This window comes from Balaenoptera musculus, chromosome 6 (assembly GCF_009873245.2).
Source record: "Balaenoptera musculus isolate JJ_BM4_2016_0621 chromosome 6, mBalMus1.pri.v3, whole genome shotgun sequence".
NCBI classification, from domain to species: Eukaryota; Metazoa; Chordata; class Mammalia; order Artiodactyla; family Balaenopteridae; genus Balaenoptera; species Balaenoptera musculus.
This window is the reverse complement of record NC_045790.1, coordinates 7,322,635-7,335,690: the sequence shown is the minus strand read 5'-3', so window position 1 is coordinate 7,335,690 and position 13,056 is coordinate 7,322,635. Positions and strand designations below refer to the sequence as shown.

General features: G+C 38.4%; 1 protein-coding gene across 1 annotated transcript; it reads right to left on the bottom strand.

Moving 5' to 3' along the window:
• Positions 1-2,399: 2,399 nt before the first annotated feature.
• On the bottom strand, positions 2,400-8,513 carry LOC118896933 (beta-defensin 43-like). The gene is made up of 2 exons (XM_036855583.1): positions 8,456-8,513; positions 2,400-2,554 (listed from the first exon to the last, which is right to left on the bottom strand). The coding sequence occupies exons 1-2, from the start codon at positions 8,511-8,513 to the stop codon at positions 2,400-2,402; spliced, it is 213 nt and encodes a 70-aa protein (XP_036711478.1).
• Between the last annotated feature and the right edge of the window lie 4,543 nt (positions 8,514-13,056).

The window sequence follows — 13,056 nt, the reverse complement described above, 5'->3', positions numbered from 1 at the left end:
CCCCGCTTGCCGCAACTAGAGAAAGCCCTCGCACGAACCGAAGACCCAACACGGCCAAAAAAATAAATAAATAAATAAATAAAGTAGCTATAAAATTAAAAAAAAAAAATAGAACCTTAAAAATTAGGAACACAGTTAAAAAAAAAAAAAAAGGATTCAATTTTAAAAAGAGTTTTAGGGCTATTTAGTTTTTCTGTTTTCTCTTGTGCTAGTTTGGTTAAGTTGTTTTTTCTATAGATTTGTCATTTTAATCTAAAATTTTTAAATTTCCATTTTATTAATATGTTTTTTATCATTTCTTTCTTTCAGATTTCTATTTATTTGAGAGGTGAAGGGAGCAAACCTATTTTCTGATTTCAGTCTTCTAATTTAAGGCTATAATTGTTATTTGAATAGTATGTTAGTTGTACCCCACAGTTTTTTGTTTTGTTTTGTTTTTTTTAATAGGGAGCATTTTCTTTTTTCAAATTTTATTTATTTATTTTATTTATGGCTGTGTTGGGTCTTCGTTTCTGTGCGAGGGCTTTCTCTAGTTGTGGCAAGTGGGGGCCACTCTTCATCGCGATGCGCGGGCCTCTCACTATCGCGGCCTCTCTTGTTGCGTAGCACAGGCTCCAGACGCGCAGGCTCAGTAATTGTGGCTCACGGGCCCAGTTGCTCCGCGGCATGTGGGATCTTCCCAGACCAGGACTCGAACCCGTGTGCCCTGCATTGGCAGGCAGATTCTCAACCACTGCGCCACCAGGGAAGCCCACCCCACAGTTCTTGAAATGCACTAGTTTTGTTTCTTAGTCAATGCAAAATGTGTCCAGTTTTCAAGTACTTCTTCTTTGACTGAAGAATTATTTAGGTATATATTTCTTAAGTTCAAGAAGCATGGTGTATTAGTTTCTTAAAGCTGCCGTAATAAAGTAACACAAACGGGATGGCTTAAACAAGAGAAATGTACCGTCTCAGAGTCCTGGAGGCTGGAGATCTGAGATCAAGGTTTTGGCAGGGCTGTTTCCTTCTGAGATCGTGGGGGAGAATCTGTTCTGTCCGCTTCCCTCGCACAGGTTGCCCCAGGGTGGGAGGGGAGCAGTAGTAGGATCCCTGTACGGCTGAGAACAGCATGGAAGTAGTGAAGACACAGCTATTCCCACCTGACTTTCTGCCAACCTGGAATGATAAATGAGTAGCAGAATTATCACATACACTAAAGAACAAGCCTCCCCCAAAGAGTTTTAAGAATTTTATTAAGAATAAGAGGAAATTCAGCAGTTGTACCTTGACTAGTGACTAGAGACTAAGAAAGAGAATGTCCTAGTAATGTTAACATAATCAGTGCTCTCCCAGATGCCTTACCACTCCTAACTCCTCTGAAACTTGCAAGTAACTTGGAGAAGAAAGAAGCAACTCTGAATCGACTGAGTTTACATTTCTGTGACCAGGTAGAATGAGGTTTGTAATAGGAATTAAGTTCATTTATAAAAAATAAAGTTACACTTCTGCAAATGTGCCTAGTGGACTAATAATCATATCCTGTCCGTGACTCAAACTCCTTTACACCAAACATTTCTTGGTCGACTCCCTGAACTCGCAACCTACTTTCTGTTTTTGGCCTGTTGTAGTGACCCGCATTGCTAACCATCTCTTTTGCAGCTTTGAAACACCAGTATCATCTTTCATTCCTTTTTCTCATTGTATCACAGGCCCACTGCATTCTGTCCGTCCTACTTCTGAAATCCATCTTGAGTCTCTTCTTTCTTCTTAGTCCTCACACCAGTGTTCCAGTCCTAGATGACTGGAATATGATAATGTTGCATAAATATACTCTTTTTATATAAGATTATACCTCTCATAAACAGAAAGTATACCTTATTTTCAAAACCACATGACATTTTAACAAATATCAATTTTATCTGAGACAGCAAAGAATGATTCAGTACATTCACAAAAGCTATAGAGAAGATCACATTCTCTGGTAAATATGTTTAGAGCTTACTTGGGGTCAGGTGCTGCTTAAGAACTTTACATATGACTAACTCGTGTAATCCTCACAACACCCACCATGATGTAGGTACATGGTCATCCCATTATATAGCTAAAGAAACTGAGGGTAGAGAGAGACTAAAGAACTTGCCCAAGGGCAAACAGTTAGTAAATGGTGGGGCTGGGATATAGTACTACAGATGAAATAACAATGTGGGGATATAAGTTGGGGAAATTAATGTAAAAGTAGACACATGAAAACAGAGTGTAAGCTTCTATAAAATATGTACTTTAACCTGACCACCTACACATATAATTATCATTGAGTTTCCTTTAGCCATCATATTAGTTATTCTTACTTAGACAAGGGAGTTTTAAACATTTTTAGTTTCCTTTCTGGGAGCCTGAAGAAGATGTAGTTAGACTTTTCACCACTTCTTTTTGTCCTTAAACACATTTTTCTTCCTTCTGCAGCAGATGCTCCAGTCAGCACAGTATCTAACTGCATATTCATTAGTATTGCACTTCATTCTGCAATTAGAGTATCCTGCAGGACATCCTTCAGGAAAAAAGAAGCTTCTGGCTTTGAAGAGAGAAAACATATTATATTACTTGTTTGTATATGTTAATATCTGAAGTGTTTCATAATAAAACAACAACGATAGAGAACCTTCCCAGAAAAAAATGACAAAAAGGAATGCAGGAGAGAAAAGTGGAGGTACTGAATAAAGAAAAATGAGGGTTTCTTCTGTAGCGTAATAGGTGAGGCAGTGGTTGAAAAGGGACCGCGTTTCTGATAAGAACTATCACAGCATATTTCTGACTAAAATTAATGATCCATTTAGGGGTGGGGATTCATGATTCAGGAAAGAATGTTTAATTTCAGAAGTGAAGTCCCTAAATGAGCGGGGATGAAATCTAGTATATAATACAAGTGGAGGGGTTAGCCTTAAATCAGTATGAAGAGAAGGCAGACTAAGATAAAATTAGATAAAGGTTTACGGTAGCAGGAAAATGGGGATGTTGTCACTTGTTGCTTTTTCTGTCTTGGTGGAAAAAAAAATCAATTGAGAATGGGATGGGCAAGTTGAATCTTGGCTCTAACTTTCCAGTGTATTTAGGCTCAAAGCCGTATCTCCTTTACTGAGGAAGTTTTTGAGATCTTCACAGGATCCCATACGCCATAATTGCTCACCTTGGTTTCCAGTTCTAATAGGTGTTTCCTTCTATCCCTTTTCCCCAAGGAAACCTATCCTAAGTTTAATAGTAATCATTTCCACTTCCTTACTTAAAAAAATAGTTTTATTACCTGAACTTCATCCCTAGACACTATAGTTTTTTTTCTCATTACAGTTTTTGATATTCCCTTTAAATCTACAGGTCCTTCCCAAAACCTTTTATTACAGTTTTTATGTTGAAGAACTTGGGGTGTTTAACCTGGAGTGTTTCCCTACTTCTGGAGAAATTAGCATGTGTCCTCCGTATTTTCACAAATTTGCAGCTGGATTCAGAGGCTTGACCTGACTCATGTTTGAGTCCTTTAGCTGTCTGTACTGTAGTTGGTGGTGTGTGTGTGTGTGTGTGTGTGTGTGTGTGTGTGTGTGTGTGTGTGTGTGTGTGTGTGTTGTATCAGGAGGCCCATAATGTCTGGTTGTCTATCTTTCAGAGATAATAGCAGCTACTGATGCCCAATGACTAGATTCATTAATACAATGGGGGTTGTATGTTGGTGATACTGTAATTATGTGTCTTTTTCAGTGTTTAATTGTAATGTATACAACTCAGTAAGTTCGGTGACTAGTTTATACCTGTGAAACCATCACCACCATCAAGACCATAGACATATTCATCACATACGGAAGTTTCCTCTCACCTCCTTTATTATTGTTGTTGTTGTTGTTATTATTACTTGTGGTAAGAATACTTAGCATAGGATCTAGCCTCAGAAAATTTTAAATAGATAACTCTGTATTGTTAGCTGTAGGTACTGTGTGTAGCAGAACTTCAGAACTTATCTTGCATAAGCGAAACTTCGTACCCTTTGACCAACGTCTGCCCCCTTCCTCCACCCGTCAGGCCCTGTTACTATGAGTCTGACATTTTTGGATTCCACATATAAGTGAGATCACACAGTATTTGTGTTTCGCTGTCTGATTTATTTCACTTAGCGTATGTCCTCCAGGTCCATCCATGGGTCACAAACAGCAGGATTTCCTTCTTTTTTAAGGCTGAATTTATTTTGTATATTGATATATATCACATTTTCTTCCTGTGTGTTTGTGTTTTTCACCTTTATTGAGGAGTGACTGACTGATAAAAACTGTATACATTGAAGGTATACAATGCGATGTTTTGATATAATATACATTGACTTGATTACCACCATGAGATAATTAACATATCCAACACTTCACATGGTTATCTTCTTTTATTGTGTGGTAAGATCACTTGAGATCTACTCTCCTAGCGGATTTCAAGTATGTAATACAGTATTATTATCTTTTTATTAACTATAGTCACCATGCTGTACATTAAGTCTCTAGAACTTGTTCATTTTATAACTGGAAGTTTGTTCCCTTTGACTAACATCTCGCCATTCCCCCACCCCCCATACCTTGGCAACCACCATTATACTACCTACTTCTTTGAGTTTTACATTTTTACGTTCCACATATGAATGAGATCATACAGTATTGGTCTTTCTGTGTCTCATTTACTTGACTTAGCATAATGTCCTTCAGGACATTGGTCCATGTCATTGCAAATGGTATAGTTTCCTTCTTTTTAAGGCTGAATAATATTCTGTTGTGTGAATATACATACACACACATATATATACACATATATGTATGTGTATATATATATCACAATTTCTTTACCCATTTATCCATTGACAGACACTTTGGTTGTTTCCATATCATGGCTAGTATGAATAATGCTTCAATGAACATAGGAGTACAGATATCTCTTCAACATCCTGATTAAACATCATTTCCTTTGGATATATACTCAGATGTGGAATTGCTGGATCTTATGGTGGTTCTAGCTCTTAATTTTTAAAGGAACATTGATAATCTTTTTCATAATTGCTCTTTCAATTTACATTTCTACTAAAAGTGTACAAGGGTTCCCTTTACTCCATATATCTACCAATATTTGTTATTATTATTATTTTGGTAATAGTTATTGTAACAGGTATGAGGTGATATCTCATTGTGGGCTTGATTTGCATTTCCCTGATGATAAGTGACATTGAACATGTAATGTTCTTTTTTGTATTCCTTTTGCCTATTTGTATATCTTCTTCGGAAAAATATCTATTCAGGTCCTTTGCCCATTTTTAATTGCTTTGTTATTATTTTGGGCTATTGAGTTGTGTGAGCTCCTCATGTGTTTTGCGAGGTACTTACAAACCCTTACTGAGTACAGGGTTTGCAAATATTTTCTCCTATTCCATAGGTTGTCTTTTCACTCTGTTGACTGTTCCTTTGCTGTGCAGAGGCTTTTTAGTTTGATGTAGTCCTACTTGTCTAATTTTGCCTTTGTTGCTTGTGCTTGTGCATATCCAAGAAATCATTACAAAGACCAATGTCATGAGCTCTTCCTCCATGCTTTCTTCTAGAAATTTTACAGTTTCAGGTCTCATGTTTAAACCTTTAATCTATTTTGAATTGATTTTTTCTATAAATGTACTCTTTTGCATGTGACTATCCAGTTTTCCGAACACTGTTTGTTAAAGAGACTATCCTTTCTCCATTGTGTAGTCTTAGTACCCTTGTTGAATATCAGTTCTCTCTCTGTGGGCTATCTCTGGGCTCTCTATTCTCTTCCACTGTTCTACATGTCTGTTTTTATGCCAGTACCATAGTTTTAAAATTATTGTAGCTTTGTAATGTATTTTGAAGTCATGAATTGTGATGCCACCAGCTTTGTTTTTCTTGCTCAAAATTGCTTTGCTGTTCAGGGACTTTCGTGGCTCCATAAGAATTTTAGGACTCTCTCTTCCTTCCCTCTTTCCTTTCTTTAAAAATTTTTTTATCTGTTTAAAAATTTTTAAAAACTGTTCTAGGATTGTTTTTTCTGTTTCTGTAAAAAATAACATTGGGATTTCCACAGGGATTTTACTGAATCTATAATTTGCTTTGGGAATTACGAACATTTAAAAAGTATTCTTTCAATCGATGAACGGGGATTGCCTTCTATTTATTTGCATCTCCTTTAATTTCGTTCATCAATATTTTGTAGTTTTCAGTGTACAAATCTTTCACCTCCTTGGTTAAGTTGTATTCCTCGGTACTTTGTTCTTTTGATGCTATTATAAATGGGATTGTTTTCATAATTTCTCTTTTGAATAGTTTGTTTTTAGTATATAGAAATGCAACTGGTTTTTGCTTATTGATTTTATATTCTGTAATGTACTGAATTTTTTTTTACTAGGTCTAAGTGTTTTGCTGGCATCTTAGGGTTTCCACGTATAAAATCATGTCCTCTGCCCACGGAGATAACTGAGTCTGAGTTGTTTCTCACTCAAACCTGGAAACATGTTCACTGGTACAGCAATGTCCAGTCAAATATTTTTTAAAAAAGAAACAACTCAAAGAATGGGAGAGAATATTTGCAAACCTATATCTCTTAAAGGTTTAGTGTTCAAAACATACAAAGAACTGACAACCCACTAATGAAAAACAGCTAAATTAAAAAATAAGTAAAGGATTTGAGTAGACATTTCTACAAAGAAAATATACAAATGGCCAATAAAACACTGAAAAGATGTTCAACATCATTAACGTTGCAAATTAGATGCAAATTAAAATACAAATTAAAACTACAATGAGATATCACTTTACACTAACTAGGATGACTATAATAAAAGATACGGGGCTTCCCTGGTGGCGCAGTGGTTGAGAATCTGCCTGCCAATGCAGGGGACACGGGTTCGAGCCCTGGTCTGGGAAGATCCCACATGCCGCGGAGCAACTGGGCCCGTGAGCCACAACTACTGAGCCTGCGCGTCTGGAGCCTGTGCTCCGCAACAAGAGAGGCCGTGATAGTGAGAGGCCTGCGCACCGCGATGAAGAGTGGACCCTGCTTGCCACAACTAGAGAAAGCCCTAGCACAGAAACGAAGACCCAACACAGCCATAAATAAATAAATTAATTAAAAAAAAAATATGGACCATAGCAGAGTATGTCAGTATGTGGAGAAGTTGGAACCCTTATGCACTGCTGGTGGGATTGTAAAATAAAGGATGAAGCTGTGGAAAATAGTTTGGCAATTCCTCAGAAATTTAAACATAGTGTAACCATAAAACACAGCAATATACCCAGGTATATATCAAACAGAATTGAAAATATATCCACACAAAAACTTGGACGTAAGTGTCCAGAGCAACATCATTGATAATAGCTCCAAACTAGAAACAATCCAAATGTCCATCAGCTGATGACTGGATGATTAAAAGGTAGTGTATCCATTTAATAGAATACTGTTCATCAATTGAAAGGGATTACGTATTGATGCATGCTACAACATGGATAAACTTTGAAAAACCTTGTGCTAAGTGAAAGAAAACACAAAGGGTCACATGTTGTTTGATTATATTAAATGTCCAGAATAGGTAAATCGATAGAGACAGAAAGTAGATTAATAGTTGCCAGGGTCTGAGGGGAGGGGAGAATGGGGAATGACTGCTAATGAATATGGAGTTTCTTTTTGGGGTGATGGAATGTTTTGGAATTGGATAGTGGTGATGGTTGCACAACTTTAGGAATATACAGAAAACCACTGAAATGGTACACTTTAAAAGAGTGAATTTTATCTCAATAAAAAAACCAAGAACAATGAGGGAAATCTTGAATTTCCAGGTATTACAAGGTGATCTAAGGTAGTACATGCATCGAAAAGATGTCAATAGATAATAATACAAGTCCCAGTGATAAGCCCAACAATTAATATATATTTATTACATAATATTGGTGGATTTTAAAAATTAATTTGGGAGGGTTAGATTGATTATTCAATAAATATGCCTGTATAATTGGTTACTTGGTTAAGTGTGAGGATGGAATCTTAGCTGCCACCATACGTGAAGTAATTTCCACATAAGCCCGTGCATAGGTCAGTGATCAGAGTGCTCTGTAGACCACAGATGATGGTGGAGCAGCCTCCTTTCCACCCTGGCCCTTCTTCTAATCACCACTCACTTTCCATTTTTTCAGTTCCCCAAATTTTCTGTGTTCTATAAACCTCCTTCTACCTTCTTTAGATCAAACACAGTCTTCAAGTAAGAGTTTATAGTAGGTTAAATCCCTGGGGGGCACCACCTTATGGATGTTGCCCTAACCATCAATTCTCCACTCCTCTCACATTCTTCGTTGTATGGTACAATCTGCCCTTGTCTAATTTATTTTCAAACTCTTGGAAGACCTTGTATTCTTTTTCATTTATATTTTCATAACTTTGAAATGAAAGGTTTCCTTCTTACCTTGAGGAACTGTGGACAACAAGGCAAGGACCCCAAGGATGGAAAGCAAGACCCTCATGGTTGAATAAGTCAGAGAGAATCCGTAACTGGGATGAAGAGAACTTCTTTCTGTGTTCAGTACTCAAGAAGTGAGTTGCTGTATGATTATTGAACCTTACAGTGGTAAGAACATTTCTGTGTTCCAATGAGCCTTCATTATCAGGAGATATCATGCAATGGACATGACCATCAGTTATTCAGAGTACATTTGTCAAGTGCTGGCAGGGTGTAGGCAAAGACAGTAGGATGCACAGCACTTACAGAGAAAGAGCAGCCACGGTGAAGGAAGGAGACATATTCTGTTGAAAAATCATTGTCTTATGGTTCCTGGAGGTTAAGGCAACACTTATAGAGTAAAAACATTCAATTTATTTCCCCAGTAATAGGAAGGGAAGCACTAGATATAATAGCATGCCTATTTATTAATATTATTAATTTTGGGGAATGTACATTAGCAGACTGAAGCAATGAAACTGTATTTGAAGCCATACACAAACTAGTGAGATATAGAAAAGCTTTTGTTTGATTGCCTCTTTGTCCAACCAACTAATGAGATCAACTGACTTTTATATCTAAAGTCTTAGTGAACACACACTGTTTACACATCACAGTCCTATGCAGTGTGAGGGAGACCAGAAAGGAAGAGTGGACCTTAGATGCACTTGGGAAAGCAAATAATACAGAAAAGACCATGGCAGTGCAACTTGAGCATGTGTCTGACAAAGTGGCACAAGTACCTTGTAGACACTAAGGAAATGAACACAGAGGAACACCGGAGAAGTTTGGGCGGCCTAGGGAATGACTAAAGAAGACGTGAGCTGGCTCCACTGGCAAAATTCTCTATACATTTTATGGGTTGAAAATGGTTTAAATCAGTATACATCCGAGCCAGATGCAGGCGAGAGGAATGAACAGACTTATCAAGTCACAACACTGGGTGGTAGAACAGTCAATTCCCAAAATTTCATTGCTGCAACATGATGCAGGATGTGTGAAATGGAGCTTGGAATGTCCATTTCAATAAGCACAATGGGTCCCTACAGCATGAAGCAAGCACTTTTTGGCTGGTGTGCATAGCCCCTGGTTTTGCTATAAGCATGGTGACTTCTTTGGTAAAAGTAGCATTTTCTGTGTTTCAGAAGTCTTTTAGACTTGAAGCTATCCTAGAATTCAGAGAAGATTTCCTTCTTTTGACTAGTGTCACATTTGACCTAAGATTCATTAAGTATTTCATTCAGACTCACTGAAAAACAGTCAGCTATTCTGGACTCATACTCACCACCCCAAGAGTTGCTCCCCTATCCTATTTGTAAAGAAATTGGTCTAACTTTCCAAACCAGGATCAAAGCAATTCAGGAAGATACCCATGTAATTAAATTCAACAAATACTTACCGAGTAACTTCTGAGTCTAAAACACTTTGCTTCATTTGGTGATGACTTACACATTCCTTTCGCGCTGTGTTACTATATTTATATGCACTTGTTGTTGCACTTGTTGATTACTTGCTCAGTGAATAGTTTTTGCTTGTTTTAATAAAAAAGACATGAGTAAGAATGCCAATTTTAGAGACTGCAAAGCGCATTCACATTCATGATCTTATTTGGTCTTCATAATTTCTTAGATGCTCTTACTCTGGGTTGAGTAACTTTTGTCAGGACCAAGAAGGAAGCTCCTTTCTGCCATTGCTTCCTCTGGGTACCCCTTCCACTCCTAATGGAACATGTAGTTACATTATTTGAGCAGGTCCTCCCTGGCTATTGAGGGTTTGCAAATGACATCTTGAGCTAAATCAGGGATGGAGGATTGGTGGAGGGACGGGGGATTGAGGTCCTGGAAGAGGCAAACTTCACAAGACTTAGCCTAAGGAGGGCCAGTGAGGGGGCTGGAAGCTCTGGGGATGACTTTCCCTAAGCCTGGGTTCAGATTTTTTTCTCCTCTGAGGTTGCTGGGGCAGTGGCATCTGGGAACAAGCCTCTCCCAGTACCCTAAAAACTCACAGAGGGGTCTTCGGGTCATTGGGGAATGTGCTGGTTCCCGATGACTACTCGTTTACTTAAATCTGACTGGCTGGGGACCTTTCGCACCTCTGATCATGAAAAGCTTTGGAAGCATAGGTTACATTGCAAAGGAATCACATTTATGAGCACACATCGTTGAGTTCCCTTATGGAACAGTAAGGGCTGAATTTTCATCGATGCTTTGACATTTTCTATAAAGTTGTTTCTCGTCCAGGCAGATTTGGAGCCAGGAGATGGGCTTGGAAGGCTGCCCAGGGAGCCCAAGAACACTGGGTGACTCATGGGCTGGTAGACAGAGACATCAAAGGAAAGGTGAGAGGAAGGTTCACTGCATTCAGGGGGTGGGTTGGTGGGCACCAGGTGAGTGTTGAAAGGTAGCTTATCACCAGATTGCTCAGGGCCTCAGTAGAGAAAGATAAAGCACTTTGACAAAGGCCTTTCCTTAAAAGAACACAGAGGAGAAAATCAGATAGCTATCAAGCTACCAAAGTACAAATTGTTACAACAGAAGGAGAAAGGAGTTAATTTTCCATGAGATAATAAATTAGACTTAGGAATTATTGGGTTTTACTATTGGACTTAGCTCTCCAGAAAGTCAATAGATACTCAGATAATTTATAATCGAGTGTTCATTGTTTACCTTCCTTCCCTGTACTCAGTAGTATTGAAAGCTTTGGAGTCATTGCAGCATCAGTTGTTTCTTTTTCTTCTTGTTGCTGCAATCTTTCTAAATTTATTGTTTCCTTACCTTCAGTCTGTAAACATCCTCAAGTTCCTGTGCTTTGAAAGCAAAAAAAATAACATTCCTCTCTTTAGTTTACTTTTTACATAAGACCCTAACTTTCCCCCTTTTGTCTCAGGAAAATAGTAGTATGTTCTCTGTTTCCAGTTCTTTCCATTCACCATTCACTCCTTTTTTTTTCCCCCCAAAATATTTATTTATTTATTTACTTTGGCCGCGCCGGGTCTTAGTTGCGGCATGCGGACTCTTATTTGTGGCATGCGGTTCCCCTACCAGGGACTGAACCTGGGCCCCCTGCACTGGGAGTGTGGAGTCTTACCCACTAGACCACCAGGGAAGTCTCTTCGTTTACTTCTTACCCGACAGGTTTCTGACATCTTTCATCTTTCTACTGAGTATACTTTTGTTAAATCGCTAATAACTTTCCCTCTGTATAAAAACAAACATAATACATACACACATAAATATGTACATAGATACCTATATACTATATGTGTATTTTATTTTTGAATTCTCATTTGTAAATAATACATTTTAATTTTAAAATTGGAAAAACCCATAAAATTACTAAGATGATAATAAATATAATGCATTATTTTACCACTTAAAAGATCATTGCTCTTTTGGTTTATTTCTTTTCCATTAAAATAACAGATAGAGAAGAGTTCAAATATTATAGAATACTATGAACTCCCTATACCAAGTATCTGAATGAAGTGGACACTTTTGGGGAATTATATGTCAGTAAAGTTGGCCAATAAAATAAAATTGCAAGCAGTTGAAGTTCTATCTTTTCATTTTCAAAGGGTGCTAGAATGAGCAAGATTTTATGCACAACCTTCAAGGAATAGATAATTTCTATTTTGTGATAATAATTCCGATGATAGAATAAGCTGGATGGCTACTCAACACATTTTTTAAAAATAAATTTATTTATTTATTTATGTATTTATTTTTCGCTGTGTTGGGTCTTTGTTGCTACACACAGGTTTTCTCTAGTTGCGGCGAGCGGGGGCTACTCTTCCTTGTGGTGCGCGGACTTCTCATTGCGGTGGCTTCTCTTGTTGTGGAGCACGGGCTCTAGGCATGTGGGTTTCAGTAGTTGTGGCACGCAGGTTCAGTAGTTGTGGCTTGTGGGCTCTATAGCGCAGGCTCAGTAGTTGCGGCGCACGGGCTCAGCTGCTTCGCGGCATGTGGGATCTTCCTGGACCAGGGCTCGAACCCGTGTCCCCTGCATTGGCAGGCGGATTCTCAGCCACTGCGCCACCAGGGAAGTGCAACACATTTTATGAAACAGAATAGCCACAACATAGGTATGTCACAAGGCAACATATTAGTTATATATTATTGCATGACAAAATACCCCAAGATGTAGTGGCTTAAAACAACAAACATTTACTACCTCACGGTTTCTGTGGGTCAGGAATCTGGGTGTGGCTTAGCTGGGTGCTGTTGGCTCAAGGTCTTCCAGAAGGTTGCAGACAAAGCTGTCATTGAGGTTGCATCCTCCTTTGAAGGCTGGGAGAAGGTTCTTTCTAAATTCACTCACGTGGTTGTTGGCAGACCTGTCCCTTACCACATGGGCCTCCCCATAGAACTACTCGTGGCATGGCAGCTGGCTGGCCCAGGAGCAAGTGATCTGAGAAGGAGTGAGAGAGCAAACGCCAAATGAAAGTCAGCCTTGTAATAATCTAATTTTGAAAATGGCATCCCATCTCATATCATATACTCTATTCATCATATCTAAGTTGGTAAGTCCAGGCCTCACTCAGGGGGACAGGTTTGCACATTGGTGTGGAC